At 34.9% G+C, this 21,133-nt stretch overlaps 1 protein-coding gene across 1 annotated transcript in view; it reads right to left on the reverse strand.

Annotated features, from left to right (window-relative positions):
• TLL1 (tolloid like 1) overlaps window positions 1–21,133 on the reverse strand; it is a 140,662-nt gene that overhangs the window by 69,301 nt on the left and 50,228 nt on the right. Inside the window, exons 2-5 of the mRNA XM_014945632.1 lie at window positions 8,290–8,400; window positions 4,347–4,427; window positions 2,074–2,226; window positions 389–506 (exon numbers count right to left, since the gene is read on the reverse strand). Of these exons, the coding sequence (XP_014801118.1) occupies window positions 389–506; window positions 2,074–2,226; window positions 4,347–4,427; window positions 8,290–8,400 (463 nt within the window). The remainder of the gene's footprint in view (window positions 1–388; window positions 507–2,073; window positions 2,227–4,346; window positions 4,428–8,289; window positions 8,401–21,133) is intronic.

Below are 21,133 nucleotides of genomic sequence, written 5' to 3' on the forward strand. Positions count from 1 at the left end.
GAATATGGGATAGGTGTCCATACATAATTCAGCAGTAAGCATGTGACATGGAGAAAGCTAAGAATAAACAAATGATGATCCTGAAATACCTTTAGAACAATACATATAAATATCAAAAGCATGACAGAAAGCCAAATATAAAAGCCTCACATCTGTGTATATATAGCAAGATCATTTTATCTAGAAATAGACAAAAGAGGCGTAACTTCAAAAAGTTACTATACATACTGCTTTCAATGAACCTAAAGCCAAGCAGAACACATGTATCATTTAAATGCAGTAGTTATCCGTTTTCCTGTGGAGTAGGTATTCACGTATAACTGCAAAGCTTACAAATATGGCGAAACATTGAAAGCACAAGTGTCCGCTACTATACATACACACTTACCCGCATGGTCTGTATGTAAAAACAATATAACTTTCTTCGTCACTTCGTTCAATAAATGTAACACACGTGTACTTTTCCCAGTGCCGCATAGCCTGTTTGAACATGGCGCGCTGGGTGCCTGGAAGAATAGTTGTATGAGATGAAATAAGAGGTTTTTCTAACTGTGCCTTGTTCCTTAGAATCAGATTTTAATACTAGGAATATAGGCCTGGAAGGAGTCACTGCATCATGAAGTCCTGTGTCCCAGCAGACCCATGTACTTCCAGACTCCAATTAAAGGGATACTCAGACCATCAGCTCATCATAACATATCTGCCTGCAAAGGGACCAATACTGCCTGACATAAACAAACATAAAACCTGCAATAAAAAGCACAACTATGTTACACTAGAGAAACACAGCAGAAGAAATACAGCATTGCTTATGTATATGCATTAGCATAATATTTGCTAAGCAATTTCCCAGATGAAATTATCAAGTGAACCACATTGGGGGGAAAAAAAGAAAGGAAAAAAATTACTGAGAAACCCTGGATCCTAGCTATCTAGCCAGAAGAAGAAAAAAAAAAAATCCATCTTGCAGACTTTTGCAAAGATGCATGTTACAGCACAAGATAACTTTTTAAAAAATAATTTTAAAATCCTTTTTAAAAATTAAACCCAGTAAAACCTCAAAGTTCATAAAAACAGCAAGTTCAAATCATGTCAGGATCCTAAAAATTAAAGGTTATTTCATCCCATCTTGCCCTTTTCTTTTATCTTTAAGCAATATTTGCCAAGCTTTAGAATTTATCTTTCATTATGAAAAAGGTAAAGTGTTTAACATTTAGTTGCTTTCATTTAGTTTACTACCATTATTTCAGAAGATGGTAATCCTAAAGCAAAGGTCACATTCAGTATAGTACTATGTAAATACCCAAAGTAAAAGTTTGACTCTAGCTGTCAGTTTGAAAGGAATTACTCTGGTTTCTCCATACACTTATGTGTACGTGTGAGCATTTGTGCGTTGCTTTTGGTTCCCTGAATTACCATGCACAATAAATAAGATGTTATTACATATCTTTTCCCTTCCACCTTTGCTTTTCTCCCTGCCTTTTTGTTCTAAATTACTTCTTACATCCACATGGAGATTGATCCATTTATATTTTTCAGGGATAACAAATGTTTCAAAATTTTTCTACAGTTTTCTACTAAGAGTTCTGTATTTTCTGAAGTCAGTCTTTCTTCTTGTCATATATAATGTCTGTGTGTGAAAACCAAACTGAGTAATTAAAAAATACATTTGAGTCAGTCTGTTGAGTGAAATCAATTTAGCAGAATATGTCACACCAGTTAAATAAGTTATGTTTTTGTGCTAAACATCCTGCAATTTTTAAAAAATAGATTTCATGACATTCTGTTACTTAGGCTCTTGAAAACAAAGATGCAACAAGAAATATTAGGCAAAGAAAGAGAGCCTTTCCTTTCAAAAATATAATTATACATTTTTATTATGTATCTTGCCTTTGGGAACAATTTTTTTTGAAGTATGAGTAATATTTCGGAACAGACATACTTCAGGCCTGATCCAACAGAAACCCTTCTATTGACTTCCACAGTATGACTTGAGTTTAAAAAAAAATAAATAAATAAAAAGCAATTAAAAAAATTCATATTCCTCCTCCCCATACAAACCACAAAGCTTACCAGTGAAATTTCCACCTATTACATATGGAATGACACCCCCTGGCCATATTCTTTCTGTTCGTGATGTAGCAGCTCTGGGAAATCGGTTTTTCTCGGTTTTCCCTGAGAATTTTACAGTAGTTCTTCCTTTAGATGTATTATTTTGCTCAAAGCCTGTAATGATAATTAAAACATTGAATGAGGTCACACAGAAAAAAGAACAATTATTTTCCAGAAGGTCAAATTCAGATTATTTCTTTATGCCCTTTAAAAGTAGGCCATTGCTGTTATGCAACAGCCTATCCTTACTTAGTTTACTAGAAAACTTAGTTACTAGAAATGCTTATAATGAAGAATCTAAATCTTCATTTTTCACACTTATTACACTAACAATTCACACATATATTTATCAACTTGAAGGCAAATGGAATAATTTCAACTATATTTTCTCATTTAATTAAAAAAAAAAAAAGTCACACTTCCTGTGCATTTATTTTTTAAAAAAATGAATGAGGATTTGTCTAGCAAAGAAGGAAAGACTTTTGACAGACCCAAAGCATTCACTGTCTTTTTCATTTTTATTTCGAGATCTGGAAAAATGAAGTGCATGACTATCCTTGAAGTACAGAAAGAATCCATTGAAGTACTAGATTGTCTTTTATCATGAGAAATTGCAAGGAGAAAAATACCTAAATTATTTGTAAAGTTGTATATACATGGATAAAGTCAGAGAGGTCATTTCTCCCTCCAATCTCCATCACCTGTAGCTATTACCGGTAGATACATTTTCAGAGGAAAACGTGACTGTTGTTTTGACTGTTTTCAGAGAGATCACACGTATCCCATTACGGACAAATCTTTCCTACATCAGCTGAAACTGCTTGTGACAACAGAAGAGGCTAAGGATAGTTAGGGAAGGACTTACACACCAAAACAGGTGCTTCCCCTGGAGCAGTTTGTAAGTTAGCCTGCACATCAGGGCAGCTGATTAAAACAGATCACTTGAAAGGCAGTCAACAAATCCTACTCAGTGGGCTTAAAGTCTTATTCCTGATTGAAGAGTACACCTTCCTTATGTGAGTATCCCCTGCGATACCAACTCCACTTAAGTGTTAATGGCCATGTCAGTATCAGGGAGGATTCCAGAGTATCTCAGCATAGTCCCAGGGCTGGGAGAGCAGCAGAAGGAAGAGAGGGAAGCTACAGCACGAGGCAGAGAGGAAGCACTTGATATTCAGGAAGACAAACCTGCCTTTGTAAAAACTAACATATAACTTAAATTATATCAGAAACTATCTAGAAAATGTCAGGGTTTAAAACAACCATTCAGGCAAAGCTACTAACTGTAACTAAATAAGTGTGTAAATGAGAATTACATAACAGCCTACAACACAGATAGAAACTTTAGAGAAAAACTACTGTTACACTTAATATGTAGTTATTACTGAACATATCACATGTTGATATAGATGTTTTACCATTCAAAATTCTTTTTATCAGCATTCATTTGAACTAGAAGAAATTTACGCCAAATTGCATGCAAACCGTGATAGGCATTTATGCAATACTAAAATGGTAATTCTCTTATAAAGAGTGAAGAAAATATACCACAGCACATTTGCAAAGGCAGTTACTGTGCTCTGGTTAATCTCACAATATATGCAGTGATGCATCTAGACAACGTGGTGTGATTTCAATGGAGTTTCACATATTTTATTTTTTGAGGTTGAGATTTCACTATAATAAAGTGACGTCTCCTTCCACCAAATATGGTGAGTAAACTCAAGTAATATTAATGACAATTCCACTTACACAGCCTGCTGAATTCAAGCACATTCATACTGACGAGAGTATGATAAGTATAAAAATGTGTTTGTTCAATGTAACACACTGTAAATGCTTCAAACACTGTATGAATCATCATAATGTCCCAACTGGATCCAGAAAAAAAAAAATAAATTAGCAGCTATGCATCATAACCCACTTGTACTGAAAATACAGGTATTGATATCAGTTGAACTGGTAACTGAACACAGCCATACAAAAAACCAAAGGACTTTTTAATATGAGATTTAAAACTACATATTTTTAGCTTCCAGGTTTGATGCTGGAAATTGACCTCTAAGAAAATGTAACAATAAGCTAATGTCTTCATGACTATTCTTGCACTATTTATTTTATAGTTTGTTTATACTAATACAGAAAAGCTTTAAAGTGTTAAAAGTAGTATTATCATTAATGTTCATGATACATTATCACATCAGGCAACCTGCTAATTTAAACAGTGAAAATACCAGAGCCAAATCTTCTTATCCTGTCTATAAGCTGATAGAGGGCACCTCGTTTTTTTGACATCCCATGCTCTCCAAAGCCACCTTTAAAAAGAAAAGAAAAAAAAAAAAAGGAAATTTTAAAGATGTTACAAACATGGAATCTTACACCTACAGCTACTATATATAGCCTGGAGAGACTAGAAAATACCCCATAAAAACTGCAATGTGTCTTAAAGGAAATGTAACATTCTTCAATGATTCGCATACAAATTCTTCAAGTATTCTTGACAATGACATAAAAACACATTTTCAGCTGAAAAATTTTCTAATATGCATTCCAGAATGTAAGCCAACATGTCTTTGTTATTCAGACAAGTCATGACAATTACATCATCTAATTATTATTTGGAGCTTTTTTTTCTTCCTGGTGACCTTGACATACTTAAAGGCATATTGACTGACAGCTCTGTGACTGACTGACTCACAGAAATTTCCTGAATGCATGCCATCATCTTCTCATTTCAAGGAAGGGGAAAGAGGGAAAACAAAATCTGAAGTTTCATCAGAAAAAAAAAAAAAAACCAACAAAACCCATACAAACTTAGTAAGGCTGATTTTACCATGAAAGATTTGGTTTTCTTTGTCAACGTGCAAACAGATGTCCTATGCACTCTAAAGGCTTTGAAACATCACATGCTAGTGTATATTATAGTAAGACTGCTCAGGTGTATATTTTCCTCTCATTTCAGTAATCAATGAGGAAGAAAAATTAAGCATGATTTTAATGTTTACTGTGTCATTTAGAGAAATGCAACACATTACAGAAATGTGTACATCTGATGCATTTGCCACATGCTCTTTTTACCTTTGTGGCCAGGAGTGCTTTTGCAAACACCAGTAAACCAGAAGAACGAACACTGATAATACTGCACTAGTCAATAAATCGTTCAGAATTGTTCAGAAAGTTTTGTGGTTTTCAGAAGTTTGTAGTAGGTTGTATTTTACATATTTATATAATTTATAACTGTTATAGGACAAGAGAGTTTTCAAACTACTTAACAATAACAGAAGTAAAGAGACAGAAATAAAAGGACCACTGAAACCTCCAACCACCACTAAAAAGACCTTTCACAATTTCTCATAAAAACTTTCAATATATATGTGGGAAATTATATTTATTAAACAACAACTTAAAATCATATTACAGATGAGAAAATTCCATATAAGGTAAATGAGTTTATGTGGCTGCTCAGTGAATAACAATGTGCCTAATTATTTGGATTACACTGTCACATAGTTGCTGCCTCCCTTGAGAAAAATTTTCCAAATTTTTTAAAACATTTTTGATAGATGAGGTAATAGTTCAACACATTCCTTCCCAACAAGTTACTTGGTAGCTATAATACACACTACAGAGAATATAACAATACCATTCCTTGTATTGACCATCATTAATGTAATTCTCTCTCATGTTAACATTCATCTTATATAAAGATTCCAAACAAATATTAAAAAATCCTTACAAGCATCAACTGTCACAGACATAGCAGAAAAACCAAAGAATCCATTATTTACTTAAAGAAACTATTATACTATGATTATTTCTAGAAAAACATATTAAATAATAATTTCTGTGTTAACACAGCCTGTGTATTCCATTTCAGTGGAAAACTGAAGAAGTATCTCACATAACTACGTCAATAATACAGCCTTGCCAAGTCACAGCTTAAAGTTTAGGGAAAAAAAATATATATATTTGCTGCATCTTCTCATACTTCAGGCAGGAGGAGGATACTTTTGGCAGTTTGGACTCATAATAATATATACATAACAATTTTATCAGCTTTACTGCTGTTTCTATTTACAATGATTATGTGTCTTGCTTGGACAAAATGACAAATAAAATGACAGAGCCACACTCTGAGAAGCTCACAGATTAAGTGTCTGACCCTGCAAATCCAGGCAGATAATCCTCACCAAAAGTAGTAGTCACATAATATGAATCAAACCTTATAAGCCTCAGTATTTTTAATTAGTAGTTGTAAAATATGAATTTGTTTTCTATTTTACAGACATTTTATGTCCCTTTACCCAATACCAACTAGTCAGTAGCAATTTACTCTTTTGGAAATTCGAGGGGGAAAAAAGCACATTAGGCTGTGAAGTTTGCAAAAACAAGTTAATTTCCTGGTTTATGCATTAAAATACTGTAAATTTAGAAAAATAATTACATATGTAAAGTGTAAAATTTTCTCCAACTGTGTTTTTAGAAAAATCAAGAATGTTGAAGCTTCACTGAGAACCATTATGAAATCATTAACTTCAACACAGTTTGTCCTCCAAAGGCCAGTCCCACTGACCATTGTAGTTGCATTGACTCCTCTTGTGCAATAAAGGTAGAAAAATTTGACCCAAATGCATTAGCAATCCTCAATAAGACGACTCAATGTCCTGAATAGGATACTGCCCACAGGAAAAGATAATGCAAAATTCTCAGGACAGGTAAGGAAAGAAAATTAAGTAACAGAATATTAAATATTATTAAAAAACAGCTTAAAAATGTGTAGTCTTTCTGTGTCAACTGAAAAAAATTATCTGTGCAGTTCAAAAGAAAAAATAGAAAAGTAAAAAGAAAATGGAAAGTCAGCAGGCCAAAGAAATCACTTGACTGCATCCACTTAAAGGGGAAATGACCGACCTTGCTCTCTACGTTTCGTCAGCAAAACTAGTGCCTGAAATACCTTCAAAGCCAATTAAGACTATTTGTTTGGGGAAAAGAGGGGCAGGGAAACTGCTGACTCTATTAACATTTTAAAATCCAGTCTTGATCTAGAAATGATCAAAGGCATTCATGCCTTGAAAAAATAAGTGGCTTAAGAAAAAGATACAAAATAATTTTTCATGTTGTTATAAAAATAGTCTTATCATGACATCAACCAGGAATAGTAAAAATATTTCAAATATATCAACATTGAATGGTTAAATTGAAAATTGCTTCCTTGGTCTGAAAAATTCCTTTCTGATCATTATTCCAAGTGATCCTTGTTTCCGCATACCAGGAGCCATCAAGTTAACAGTAGTTCAGTTCAGGAACATATAGAATATGCTTAACTGAAAATAAATTTCAATTATGCATTAAACATTTTCTAATAGCATTTTTGCCACACTTTTCCTAAGTAACTTGGCTTTTTTGGTACCATAACCTGAAAGTTTACAAATTTCAGTTACAAATTTACAAATCAGAGCCTAAAAGCATAGTTATTTTTAGACATTAGACAGACATCCATTTAGACATGGATTATGTTTTCTCTCTTACACACACACATATATACACATAAATAATATCTCTTTATCTATCTGTCTGAATATCCAACTGCCTGTGTTAATCAGATTGCAGCTTCTGCCACTAATGCACTGTATGTTGACAATAGCAAGAAAAAGTATTAAAATTTGACAGATAAATAGTTGCTTTTTAGACAAGGCAAATTCTACCAAGGATGGCATGTTATTGTGCTGCTTCTAGATCTAGGCAAAATCTGGATGGAATTGAAAAAAAGAGCAAAAGGAGGGGTTGTAATCCAAGTCTCCCAGTCTCCCCTCCAGGATTTCACATATATTCTCCATAGGGGAATTTGGGCTCTGCTATCAAGAAATTTAATGATGAGCAAAGCTTTTACAATTTCCTTTTCCACATGATCACCTGCAGAGTGTACTTATGATTCCTACCAGCTTCTGCTCTTCAGTTCAAGATATTTTTAATCAGAAATGCCAGAATAAAATTAAAATTTTAGCTTTTTCTCTTCCCCTGAAACAAATTTATACTCATTGTTGAATAACTTTTTAAAGCGTAAACTAACATTACCAAAACATTATAGTGGCTTTCTACATTTAAAACAGAGATTGCCTTCTATGCAGAAGTAAATAACAAGAAAAATAAGTAAAAAGCAAGCTTGAAGTATCATACCTGTGTTATGCCCAAGTCTTTCATTGGAGTGCTGCGTAAGGTCAATCGTCCTGTCAATTTGAAAGATTTTTAAGTCTTCATCATCTAAGGCAATATCTCCCCAAAAGACAGCTTTAAATAAAAAAGAGCTCAATTTAATTAAAGAATTTATGTAGACAATAAAACCAATCTGAAGACTACAATGTCATGTTACAACCCTTGGGAAAATACATGACAAATATACATTTATATCACATAGATTTGCTTACTGATCTATATTTTTATAGAAAGAAAGAGAAGTACCTAGAAAAAGACAAATAATTTTTTTTCAGTATTGTCCTGAATTCTAAGTCTTTTTAATTTTGTTACATATTGCCTAAGTGCAACCATTTAAATGTAGTGTCAATCTATTAACAAATTTTCAGCGTATGTTGTTTTCTGTAAATGCAACAAAGAATAAGACACTGAGACATGTTAACATTTAAACTATGAAGTCAAAAATATACAGTACTGAGAAAATACAATCTTTACATATCCTTACATCCTGCTGAAAATGTTACATTGTTTGCCTCAGATAATTAATATGTTTGTCTGTTTTCTGTTAAACTGAGTGAAAAAAACTGTATTTTTCATTTCCCTCTTGATTATTTGTATACCTTTCTTTTACAGTTAATCTTACTATTAGGCTTCTTTCAAATACTTTGCTTTTTTAAATCTCCAGACTCTCTTTCTTCTTTTTAACCTTTCTTTGGCTTTTTTGGTGGGTTCTTTCTTCTCTCTTTTCCTGTTCTCATTCAGGCTCTCTCAGTTTTTTTCTGTTTGACTTTTGCATTGCTAACTCGTCTTCCCTGAACTGCCATCACAACTCAATGAACCAAGATATGGGCCCTCTTGCAAGACTTTGGGATCTATTAACCTCAGTCTTTCATCTCTGCCTATTTTTGTTGAGATTTTGTCCTGAAATTTCCCTGCCAACTCAAGCTTATCATTAATGCTGAACTCAACAGGCCATATCCCCAATTGCTGTGAATGAGGTCAACAGAGCATATACCAATTAACATGAGCTGAATTGGTTGTTTATTATCTTTATCCAAATTCTTCCTTTCCCCTCTCTTCACTGCGTCTGTCAATAGCTCTATTATTTGTCCCCTCTGAGTCACAAAACCCCTGGGTTCAATCTTGGTGTCATCTTCAACTCTTTCCCTTTTTTCCCCCATCCAGGAAGATATCACTAACTCTGCTTGTCTGTTCATTACACAGTTCCATAGCAAATTGCTTTCTTCGATTCCATAAAATTAAAATCTTGTCCAAAATACAGCTGCTGCCAAATCATGCTCTTTGGTCCCCTTCCATTCATACTCATCCTAAACATTGTGGTTAACTATTCTTTTTCTGTCTGTTCTTTATATCATGTTGTAGAAACCATTTCTCACATTGTTGCAAAGGTTATCTTTTTCCTATTTATTGATGCTCACAGTCATTAGTATTTAATCAATTCCATATCAAAAAAGTCTTTACTTAAGCAAAAAGATATGTATTTCTAAAGAACTCCCAGATATAAGATCAGTTCCTTCTATCTCCATTTTTTTTTCCTTGAACACAATGCAACTAGGACAGATCACACACAAAATGCCTTTGATTTGTCTTGTAAAATACACTTAAAAAATAGATCAGCTCCACAGAGTTCGAAAACGAAAATGAAACTTTTCAATTAAAAATGTAACCAACATCTTATGTCTTTCCTAAATACAGATATTTCCGTGTATATAATTTTTGCACAAAAAGATAAGGTTTCTTAGAAACCACAAGTATTTGAGACCATTTCTGAAACTGGTCACTTGTAACACATTTCTGAACACTCTGCTTCCAAGGGTCACTATTTCCTTATGTCCACATGGGGACATCTTTCCTCCAGCTAGCCTGCTCTCACCAGTGATGGTTTTCACCAGCAGGTCAAGAGACAGAGCTAGTGGCAGCTCTAGATATTTTTTCTTTTAAGTTTCTAGGAAAAAGATCTCAAATTCTCAGGGTTTTGAACAGTGAGTGGGCGGAAAAGTCAGTCGTATCCACCTGACTCAAGTTAAATATTATTTATTATTACTATTATAAACACCTTCTAGAGATTTCTCTCGGAAGTCATTCATAACAGGGGCCACTGTATAAGAACAATGAAAGACTGCAACTTAATAAACAAAACAAAAAATGGTAAGAGAAAGAAACTATTAACATTTCTGTCTACAAAGATGTGATGTGCCCCAGCAGAGGTCACAGAGCGTGTCCATGCCAGACTTAAGGAAGTGCTAAAGCTTAATAGCAAGCCCATTTTTCTTTCCTGGCAATATTGAGAGTTAACAAAAGGAAGGTTCTGAATTAACAATAGATGATGCAAAAAATAACTCACTGATAGATATGCATTAGCAGAAATCACTTTGGTTTCAGTGTGTAGTACCGATGTATAAATCTGAAAACCCAAGGCAAATTGATCTTCAGAAAAATAATGAAGTAGAAAAACTTTTAGTGGAAAATATCCTCCCTAGTCTTGATGATGCATATTTATTATTTCATTGTGGTAACATTCACTTGTCCATGAAAATACAAATATCAAAGACTAAACCCTGTGAATATATCTGACATAAATGCATTGACTTTGTGTGTGCTTATATAAAATAAACCTCAGTGTTCAGGCAAGGTATAGTAACTTTGTCTGTTAGAAAGGAAGGCAAAGCTTTGCTATTTTTGTTAAACATCTGGACTGCAAGCTAGCTTTGATTAGCAACCAACCACAAGGGCAACTTTAACAATAATATAACCACGGTAATACAACAATAAGTATTGATGCAAGCTTGACGTAATTGTAAACAAGTTATCTGTGTGACCAATAGGAGCTAGGTCCTCTAGCGTATGAACTGAATACGAGTAAACACTGAATAAAGAAATATATATGATTGATTGTTTAAAAGTATAATTAAAAGTTCAAAGCTTTTTTCAGGCCACTATTTTTATGACCCAAAACAATTCTCTTTTGCAGAAAAAGACAAACACGTAAAAGACAAACATGATGAAAGGAAGAATGATAAAATATGACAGATTTAACTCATCTGACTTTAGCAGTAATTTAATAATTGCCACTATACTTTTACTGCAATAAACCTGTGATTTTCTGAATTAATTTCAGTGCAACTGGCAAGACATATACCTAGCAAAAGAAACCAGCAGTAAACTAGTGCTATTTAATTTCAGTGTAGCCCAATCAATCAGCAACTGCGACCGAAAAGGAGCTGTATTTTTTTTTAATAAAAAAAACCCAAACCAACACCTTTTTTCCAATGAAAGGTCTGCACTGAATATAAATTCTGCCCTTCAAAGCCTGAAGCATGGTTCCATCTGAATTATCCAAACAAATAAAAACAGGTATCTCCCACAACTATTAAAAGTATCCTTTAATTTTTTGGAATGCTTGTGTAAGTGTCAAACTACTTTGTACCTAGAGAAGACAGTATTTTTATCTCCTGCCTTAAAATTTTTATGGCCTGAAACTATCTGAAGAAGTCTCTCTGTATATTCATAATGTCACACACCAATCTTAACCTTAGAGAAAGCAAGCAGAGGATTGTTTGGGTATGCAAGGCATGATGTTAAAGACTTTGCTAAGAGCGTGTTAGGATTAAGAGCTTTGTTTGCTCCCTCTAAGGAACTTCTGACAGAATTGACCTGTTCAGCTCCACATTTCCTTCATTTTTCACAGATATTAAATTCATATGTTTCATCCAGAAAATTAACAAGAATCTGATAACCAAGTCACTTAGCATTAAAAAAAAAAAAAAAATTGAAACAAAAGAATGGAAGAACTCAAAATTATCCAAACAGAACTTTAATGTACCTCTACTTATTTCAGCTTGCTTCATATTATCTTTTATCATTTCTATCTATTTAGTGAACAGGAAAATTTGATGTTTACAGGCAGCTTTTTCATTTAATTTGAAAATGCAAGACTGACAATAAGCTTAGGAAAAAATTGTAGAAAATCTGTCAAATATCTTTTTTATATATATAGGTACTTAATAAAAAGGAAAATGGATCTGTTTGTCCAGTACTTAATAAAGAGATACATACCCTGTTATATCAAATTTCATGCAATTTTGTTTTTATTGTGGGGTTGGTTTTTTTATGTTTTATATGGTCACTACATTATACTTTTACACAAATTCAACAGAGAAAATAGATGCATCATTTTCAGAAAGATGAGCACAAACTGCTTACGCAGTGAAGTATATTTTTCTCTAACAATGGAGAAGGATTTATGTTAAAACAGAAAATACCTTTCACCAACAGATGAAGTTTTACTTTCACACAAGTCAAAGCCCTCAGCCAAATATCACCTTCAAAAACATTTTATTTTAATAGAAGACAAAACACTGCCATGTAAAGCAGCTGTGCTGCATGTAAACAATCAGCTCACAAGCATGAAAATAAACAGGAAAATAAGGAGGTTATAAAAGTTAGCTGCCATCTAGAGAAACACACCTTAATATTACCATGCAAGTAATGTGACTGGAAAGGAAAAATAAGATGATTTACCAAACAGAGCTTAAGTAGAGGAACTACAGCTACATTTGGCCACTTGTAACAGGAACCATTATTTTATCATAAATAATTAAGATTCATCTGCAAAGCTCTCTTTCAATGAGACTACCACCACACCAAATATCCAATATTCTAAAGGAATAAAACAAGTTACTAAGCATAGCATATGCAAATAAATTAATAATAGTAATTTTTTAAAAAGAGATGAAAACTATTTTAAGTATATGGATATACACACATGGTATGAATCAATTAGCATACACAGTTAGGACAAAAAAGGCTTTCGTGACTTTCTAGAAGATAGTTGGAAGTCCATGAAACAAGAGAGAAATGATGTGGTTAAATCCACGGGGCTGCAATCTGTAGTAAAATGGCTCATTCTGGGATTTGAAATGTAAGTCTCCAAAATATATACAGGAGTATATTCCTTATAATTGCAATAACAAAATTATCTATATGCAACTTCCTTTACAATTTGTCCTACAATTATTATTTTTTCAAATTCAAATCATAAACAGCCGTTTTTTTAAATGAAATATATTCCTGATGGTACTCATACTGATATTAGTAACAACGTATAAAATGCAATCAAGTAAAGATTGCTGGTGTTTGCCCCTACCGCACAGCAGCGTAGCAGGAGAACCCAGCTCTGCCTTGGGCTGAGGCAGGAGCACCCAGATACCAAGGACAGCTCTAAGAGGCCGGGACCATCCAGAAACCACTTTCCCAACGTGATTTGTTCTGATGAACGTGCAGACTAGAAAAGTGTTCCAACAACTTGGGTACAACTTTCCCACATTTGGAAATCTTGTGAAAAAAGACCTTCTCAACCTGGGACGTAATCTGTGATGAGACACACAGATCTTGTTCTACGAGCATTGTGACAGAATGTTCTATGCAGAATTGTGACAGGGAGATTACTCCTGTACTGAGAGGATATCAATGAAAGGATTAAGGCAATATTAGAAGACATTTTAAAAGTGATGCCTCGGGGTTTGTATGCTACAGGTACTGGAAAGCACAAGAAGTTCATGCTTCATCCCCTTCACAGAAGTTGCCAAGAACGGACAACAAAAATATGAGAGTTAACTACAAGGCAAAATTGAAATCTGAAGAGCTCCCTTAATGTCCTTCAATGGGAGGTGGGACACCCAGCACTTTTCAAAATCTGACCGGTAATTCATGCAGTAAGAAGCACCAAAAAGTGTGCTGGCTCAAATTCAGGATATTCATCTACACCCACGCGTGCAGTGGTTCCATTTAGCAGCCTCTTCTATAGCTGAGTCACTGAGTACTTCCCTGTAACAACACAGCTATGTGCATTACAGTCTTAGTGAGTCATTTTGTTCCATACAATCCATTCACGGCTTACATAACTGCATCTAACACTGAACAGAAAAAGGAAAATTTTAAGCTAAGTAGGTAGAAACAATTGTACCTCATTACAGGGAATACAACAAATGCTACTATAATTAACCTGGGTTCTTTTATTCCCACTGCCTTCAAATCTGTTCAGTCTTTCCAAGATTTTCAGGTGCAATACATTTTTCTTAGAAATTGTTAAAATGAGAACAAGACAGGGCAAATAAACAGCAAAAATTCTTACATGCAACCACAAGCATAACACAGCATGTCATACCTTGAACTCTTTCTATTATTGTCATGAGTGCTACCTTCAACCATAACTGTCTAACAAAGTTCTGTGTTACCATACAGAGCTCACAGAACTTTCAAAAGAAATTTATGAATTGAAAATGAAGTTAATCAAACATTTGATAATTAACCAAATCAGTCTGTCTTTTTATTGAACTAAAATACAACAACAACAGCAAAGTTAAATAAAACTTTAACAACATTAAATAGAAGACCAAGGCAGATGATTTTCACAGACACACCAAAACAAGGAATTTGTTATTTCATTAATTTCAGTATGCAGCATTTTCAAATCTACACATGACTAAGTGTTAGTGAAACCTTTTGATTTACTTGAAAAAGCTCACATAGACATACCTAAAAAGGGATATAACATCTGACTGGCTCCTTCCATGCTTCTACTTACTAAAAAGTAAATGATGTAAAATAGAAAATTCATCAATACTCATACCAATTCTATTTTTCAAGACTCTTGCTTCAAACTCCCAACCAGAAAACCACCATTTTCCCTAAAGAATGTATCATTTCCTCTTCTATCTGAAATGAAAATAGTGATGGCTGAATACTTTAAACATCACCAGACTGTATACCAGTTAGAAACACATTCCTCCATTCTTTTGCATGTGGCATCTCTTGACAACAGCTCATATAGGCATACATAAAGCTACCCTGAAACATCTACTTTGTGTATGGCAGTAACGTAGCCTTAGAAACACAAAGTTCAATTCAGATAAATCTTCAGTAACACAGTTTCCTTGTTGACATCATTACTACCTGCAACTCACCCCTGCCTCATATCATCCACTCTTAGAAACTTCCCCTATGTTGTCCATGCAAAGTGCTTTTAGCTAACTTCCTTTTACCATGTGTTCACGGTTACAGTTAGGATGATGGCAAGGCAACATCCCTGTTGGGGCCAAGTTACTCATGTGGAGCCACTCCTGTGGTACATAGCATTTCACTGCAGCTCGTTCATGCTCTTCTCCAAACTGCAGGAAGTTAGTACCAAACTGACCCAGCTAGGGCAGAAAAGAAACCAGGTATGACCAGACTGTGGACACAAAAAACAGTTGTAGAGCCAAAGGCTCTAAAATTGCTGGAGAGGCATCTCCATCCTACAGAGCCAGCTGGTTCCAGACATCCCTCTCAAACATACAGCAACCAGATCGCAGCACAGATGGGCTACGGGTTAAGTGGTGTGCAGCACTGGGGCATGTTCCAAGTTTTTCAAAGCAGAAAACATCTCCAATACAAAGCAATACTTTCAAGGAGAATGGAGTATTTGTAATAGCCTTTATCAGGGTAAAATCTTCAGTTATCAAAAGAAGCATTTGTAGGACTTGATCTTTGTGAAAAAGGATACTAATTTGCTGGAGATGTTTCTCCATGACAAAGCATAAATCTTGATTTACAGCTGTCCATTTCATCTGAGCTAACTACAGCTTTTACTTTGTTCTTAATATGAAAGTAGTGACTTTTTCAGTTCCATTTTTTTCTGTTTCTTTTTTGGAGGGACACTTTTCATATTCCTTTAAAATTAGTACAAAACAAACAAAAAAATCTTCAAGAAAGCAAAGACTACTTTTTCAGAAGTTGCAATCTTAGCTAAAAGAACATGCTTCACTCCTAAACTTCCCGAGTGGTATTTTGAGGACAGGCTCTTTAACAATACAACAGCTCCTCTGTGAAAGATTTGGTTCTTGGTTAAACTCTTCAGCCTGGTAAGCCTTTCAGTAACTATTTTCTTTTTTCATGCAAGATCACCATCAACACCACACACACTTTGTAACTGGTAGAATCTATTCCTCATGAACTGAATGCAGAGGATACTGCTCAGCAAACAGTAAATGTGTTGGCAAAGCAAGCAGCTACTCTAAGAACTTTCTTCATCACTGAACACTGCCTCAGACCAGATATTGACAAAACAAACCTACAGAGAAATACTCTGAAAGATAGCCATTTACCCATCCTATTAACTTTTTTATTATTATTTTCTACTATTTCTAGTTTTTAGACTGCAGAGTCAAAAATTAAAAAAAATTTAAAAAAGAAACACAAGCCTTTCTTAAGAGCTGTTATCAACCACTTTGAAACAAAAGCCATACCAAGAAACCAGTGGCTCTCAGAAAGATCGATTGCCAAAAATATAGAGCAAACACACCTAATTTTTCTTACTACAATAAATGCTGACCTGTATTATATGAAACCACATGCAAGAGCATCATCTTGTCCTGGGTCTGTCACTCCTTCTGCCATGGGGATAACACTGGTGAGGAGGGAAATATTTTTCCCTCTTCCTGGGAAGGGTACATGCCATCCCCAGCAGAAGCCACTGCCCCAGTATTTGCTGACCTGTGATAACAGACTGTGGTTTCTGGCATAATAAAAGAGGGGCGTTTTGCTGTCCCCAATCACTTGCAAATGCTGAACTCTTCTGCCATATCTAGCTTTATTAAGGAGGCTAGAAAAATACAGCAGGGGAAATTTGGGCCTGTAATATCACAACAGTCATAATTACACCAGTTACCCCTCTATGACCACTATGATGCTATAATATTCATCTTCATTTTACTTTAAAACCCCACTTCCCTGTGAATAGCCTTAGGGTCAAGATCTACACAGTTAATTATATGACTAAGCTTTCTTACAGACAAAAGAACAGGCTCTATTAGGCAAAATTATCACTTTTAAAGTGATAACTCTTAACTTCTTAAAAATATATAAAATCCATAAATGTATAAAAATAGAACAAAAGTCCTTATTTTAAAATTAAAAATATAAATTAAGAACATAATTGAATTCTATTCCTTAAAAGATGGAAAAATTGATAAGCTTTAAAAACACGTTGCAAATGGAAGAATGGAGAAAATCCCTTGTCGGAAAGAAAGTTGTCAGTCTGAGCATACCACTAAAATGAAACAGCTGTTAGGGCTGAGACAGACACAACAGCTGCTACAAGGCCTCCCCAAAGATGCAAGCCTTAGACATTTTCATTTGAATACCAAGAAAACAGAATAGCACCACCAAATCAAGTGAATTACCAAGCTAACTGGTAATGTACGGCACAAAGGATTAAATAAACTATTTTATTCTTTGCCATTACATCTGTGTGAAAAACTCTACCTACCTGCTACAGAATTTTGTGTAACATGCCTGATATTTTACAGTTTTCCTCCCGTGCCCCAATACAGCCTAAACTTGAGGTCAAGATAGCTTCTCTAGGTTCACAAAATAAATAACATTTTATAAGTGAAGTACTATACCTTTCATAACTTTTTCCACATGATTAACAACATCCTTTTGCTCAGAGCAGGCTTATGTATTTTTCAAAATAAAATAATACTTTCAGCATCAAGAAACAACTCTTTGCTGGTTAAGCACAGTAATAGCTCTTTGTCCCAGAAGTTGAACTGAACCAGTTCAGCATGCTTATTAAAGGAGGAATCATTTTCTAGTTTTACTTGGCAGTTTTGCAATATTTGCTTTCTAACCAGAAGATAAATAAGGAGCTAGGAACTTATATGTACAGATTCGTCCATGTGCACTTTTGGGGACAGAAGTGTTATTGTGTAGTACTCCCTGTTCAAAACACAAATCACTTTCTAGTCTGATGGCTTTGATGCTTCAATCTTGAAGCCTCAGAAGAAAAGAGAAGCCTCAGCACTGTCTGAAGATAGGAAACCGCAGCAGAGTTATCAAACAAATCATCAGACACTGGAAATTAGGTTAATTTTGTTTCCAGGAATTTTTCAGCTCTTGTCTTATTCAGCCCAACACAGATTAGTGTAACTTGGGAAGAGCAAAAGGGACTTCAAAGTTACTAGTAAAGGTCACTTAAGCAAAAATTCCTGTGACTCATTGAGGACAGAGGCGCTTTACAGGCTGAAAACTTTCAAGGAGCTTGGAGTTGAGCCTCTGCACCCTGATCAGCCAACAAGCATAGAAAATTTCACCACATGACTGTCATACACAAAAGGTACCAGAGGAATAAACCAACATCAAGCAGAAGTTGCGAGATGCCCATATTTGAGCAAAGACCATCAGGACTACAAAGCCAGTTCATGGTTCCTCACACATCTTTAAGAAAAGACACATAGGTTCAAGCAACAGAGGTTGAACGAAGCAAGGAAATGAAAGTAAAGAAAAGGAGGTGAAAAAATGTGTCTACTAGAAAGACTGTTACCATGCAGAAGGGAGAGTGTTTAATTTTAGCCACATACAATTTATTTGATTTTCTGTTTGTTTCTTTTGTTGTTGTTGGGTTTTTTTCGAGAGAAAAATCTTAGTGAGGTAGAAGAGCTGAAAAGACCAAGATAATTGAAAAGTTTTTCTAATTGCTTGTATCTCAGAAGACAGAGGTAAGATTCTTTCTATGCTTTTCCATTTTACACACCTTAAAAAAAAAAAGTTCCAACCCATTCATTGGAATTGATATACTAATGAATGGAAAGGATTTCAGAGAATAAAATCCTATTCAAGGAGGAATAACAAAAATAATAAAATAGTCACAATTCAGCTAAATAAACTAACGAGGGTGTGGAGCAAAACAGTTTTGGTCACTATTTAATATCCCAGCCTTTCAGTGACAGCGTAAATTACAGGGTCAAAAGTCACTGTTTTCGATAAACCAAAGAAATAGATTTACTTAGATTACAGGAGAAGGCGCATTTTAGATGAGTGGTTCCCAATTCTTGAGCCTCTGCAAGCATGTTTTCTTGGGGGTTTGCTGCTTCTGAATACACTCAGGCAGGTCAGCTATGAATGGTGCCCCTGGAAGATGCCTGGTGCACACACTGGAGTTCGGCATGAGGCTGGCTGGAGTCAGCAGAGCACAAGCACTGTGCAGCAGCCTTGAGGGGAAAGCAGCAGTAGCTGTTGGCAATTTGGAGGGCAATATAAAAGGCCACTGATTTGCCAAAAAAAAAAAAAAAAAAAATTGGGAATTACCTTTTAGCTAAGATATATTACTCTGGAAATACCAGTCTCCAAGAAATTTCACAACCATCATGTCCTTCCTTTCCTTCTGATGCTAAGTTGGACCCAGGTTATTACTATAGGATTGCCCCTCTCTCTGCCCCCATGGCAGGAGTTTTGGAACTAGATGACCTTTAAGGTCCCTTCCAACCCAAACCAATCTATGATTTGGAACTCAGTAATAAATGGGATATCTCCATTAATAATTCTGTTATACTATACTATAAGAGGCGATATATTTGTACAGTAACACTTTTGTTAAAATTTGGTATTAGAATATAATAAACATGTCATATTAATGTTACAATGTAGCAGCACTGATCTATGTGGAAATCTCCTTCTGTACCTTTTCCTCATCTTTGGTAAATGAAAAATTGTATTTCTTTCTCTCAGACATAAAATTCCAAGTAAACTAAAGTAGTACCTCTAAAACAGAAAATCCCTGAATAATCATTAAATGCAGCTGAAGATTTATACAGAAAGCCAAATGGCACAAAAAGGAAAGTGCATATCTGAGGGATTATCTGGCATTCAGGATCAAGGTTCTCATCATACCACATGAAATAACTGTTGCTCCATATGCACTGTTTTAAATTTAAACATGGAGAATTATTAAACTGTATATAAATAAATGCTTATTTAGGCTTCAGAAGTGATTTCCCTTATCAGCTGCAGCTTCCTGTTTCAGTCATTTTTGTCATGAACTTCACTTAAGTCACTCCATCTCAGATTTTAGCACATCATTCTGCGACCTGGCTCTGTGGAAGGGACAAGAAAGAGAACTAAACAGCTCTTAATGCTGCTTTTTTTGGCAGTAATACTGTGCTCAATACAGCAAGTTCTGGGTGTTGGACCAATGCAATTCTATATTCCTGTCCACGTATTCAGCAAATGTCTTCTACCACTTTTTTGTTGTTGTTGTTGTTACCAGAGTACAAATTCTAGTCCATACAGCTAAAAAGTTGAAGCACGATTGTTTTACTTTTTATCATCCAAATCACGTCATGGTTTAAAATGGAAATGGTGAGTCCCATTCGTCACAAGTATTTTGCTTGCTTATTACTGGATACCGATTTTTTTTTTTTTCCAGCACTTGTAATTTAAGTGGTTGTTGGTTTTTTTCCCCACGGAGACTCTGCACAGCTGCTGATTATGTTTTGGACACAGCAAGACAGAAATTGAAAAAATATCCTCAGAGTTAGTGAGGTGACAGTAAATGACCAGTGAAAATCACTGACGTTATCTAATGCCTCATATCAAGTTATTAGTTAGAATTTAATGCTCCATACATTTGAATCTTACGTAGCTTAATATTCTGAGCAATTTTAGTCATGATAGCACTTGAGACAGAATTTATGCAATCATTCTAGTATTTTGCCTCCTGATAGATACAATGAACACGCATCTCAGTTTTGCATTTATCTTCTGCTGTAGAGACCCAGTGCTGGGTAGCTGCTGAAAACTTTTTAAAATCCCTGTTTTCTAACGGTAAAGAGTATTAGCCTTTTGTGAGTACTCTGCTGCAAGCCAGTGGAATCTCCACCCCATTCTGAAGAGAATTATACGTGTTGCACGCAGTCCAAACTTACTTCCTAGGTTTTGGCACTGGTGGTAATTCAAGTATCATCAACAGAACTTAAGCGGGGGAGGTAGG

The sequence above is a fragment of the Calidris pugnax genome, unplaced genomic scaffold (genome assembly GCF_001431845.1).
Source record: "Calidris pugnax isolate Ruff unplaced genomic scaffold, ASM143184v1 scaffold15, whole genome shotgun sequence".
Classification (NCBI taxonomy): Eukaryota; Metazoa; Chordata; class Aves; order Charadriiformes; family Scolopacidae; genus Calidris; species Calidris pugnax.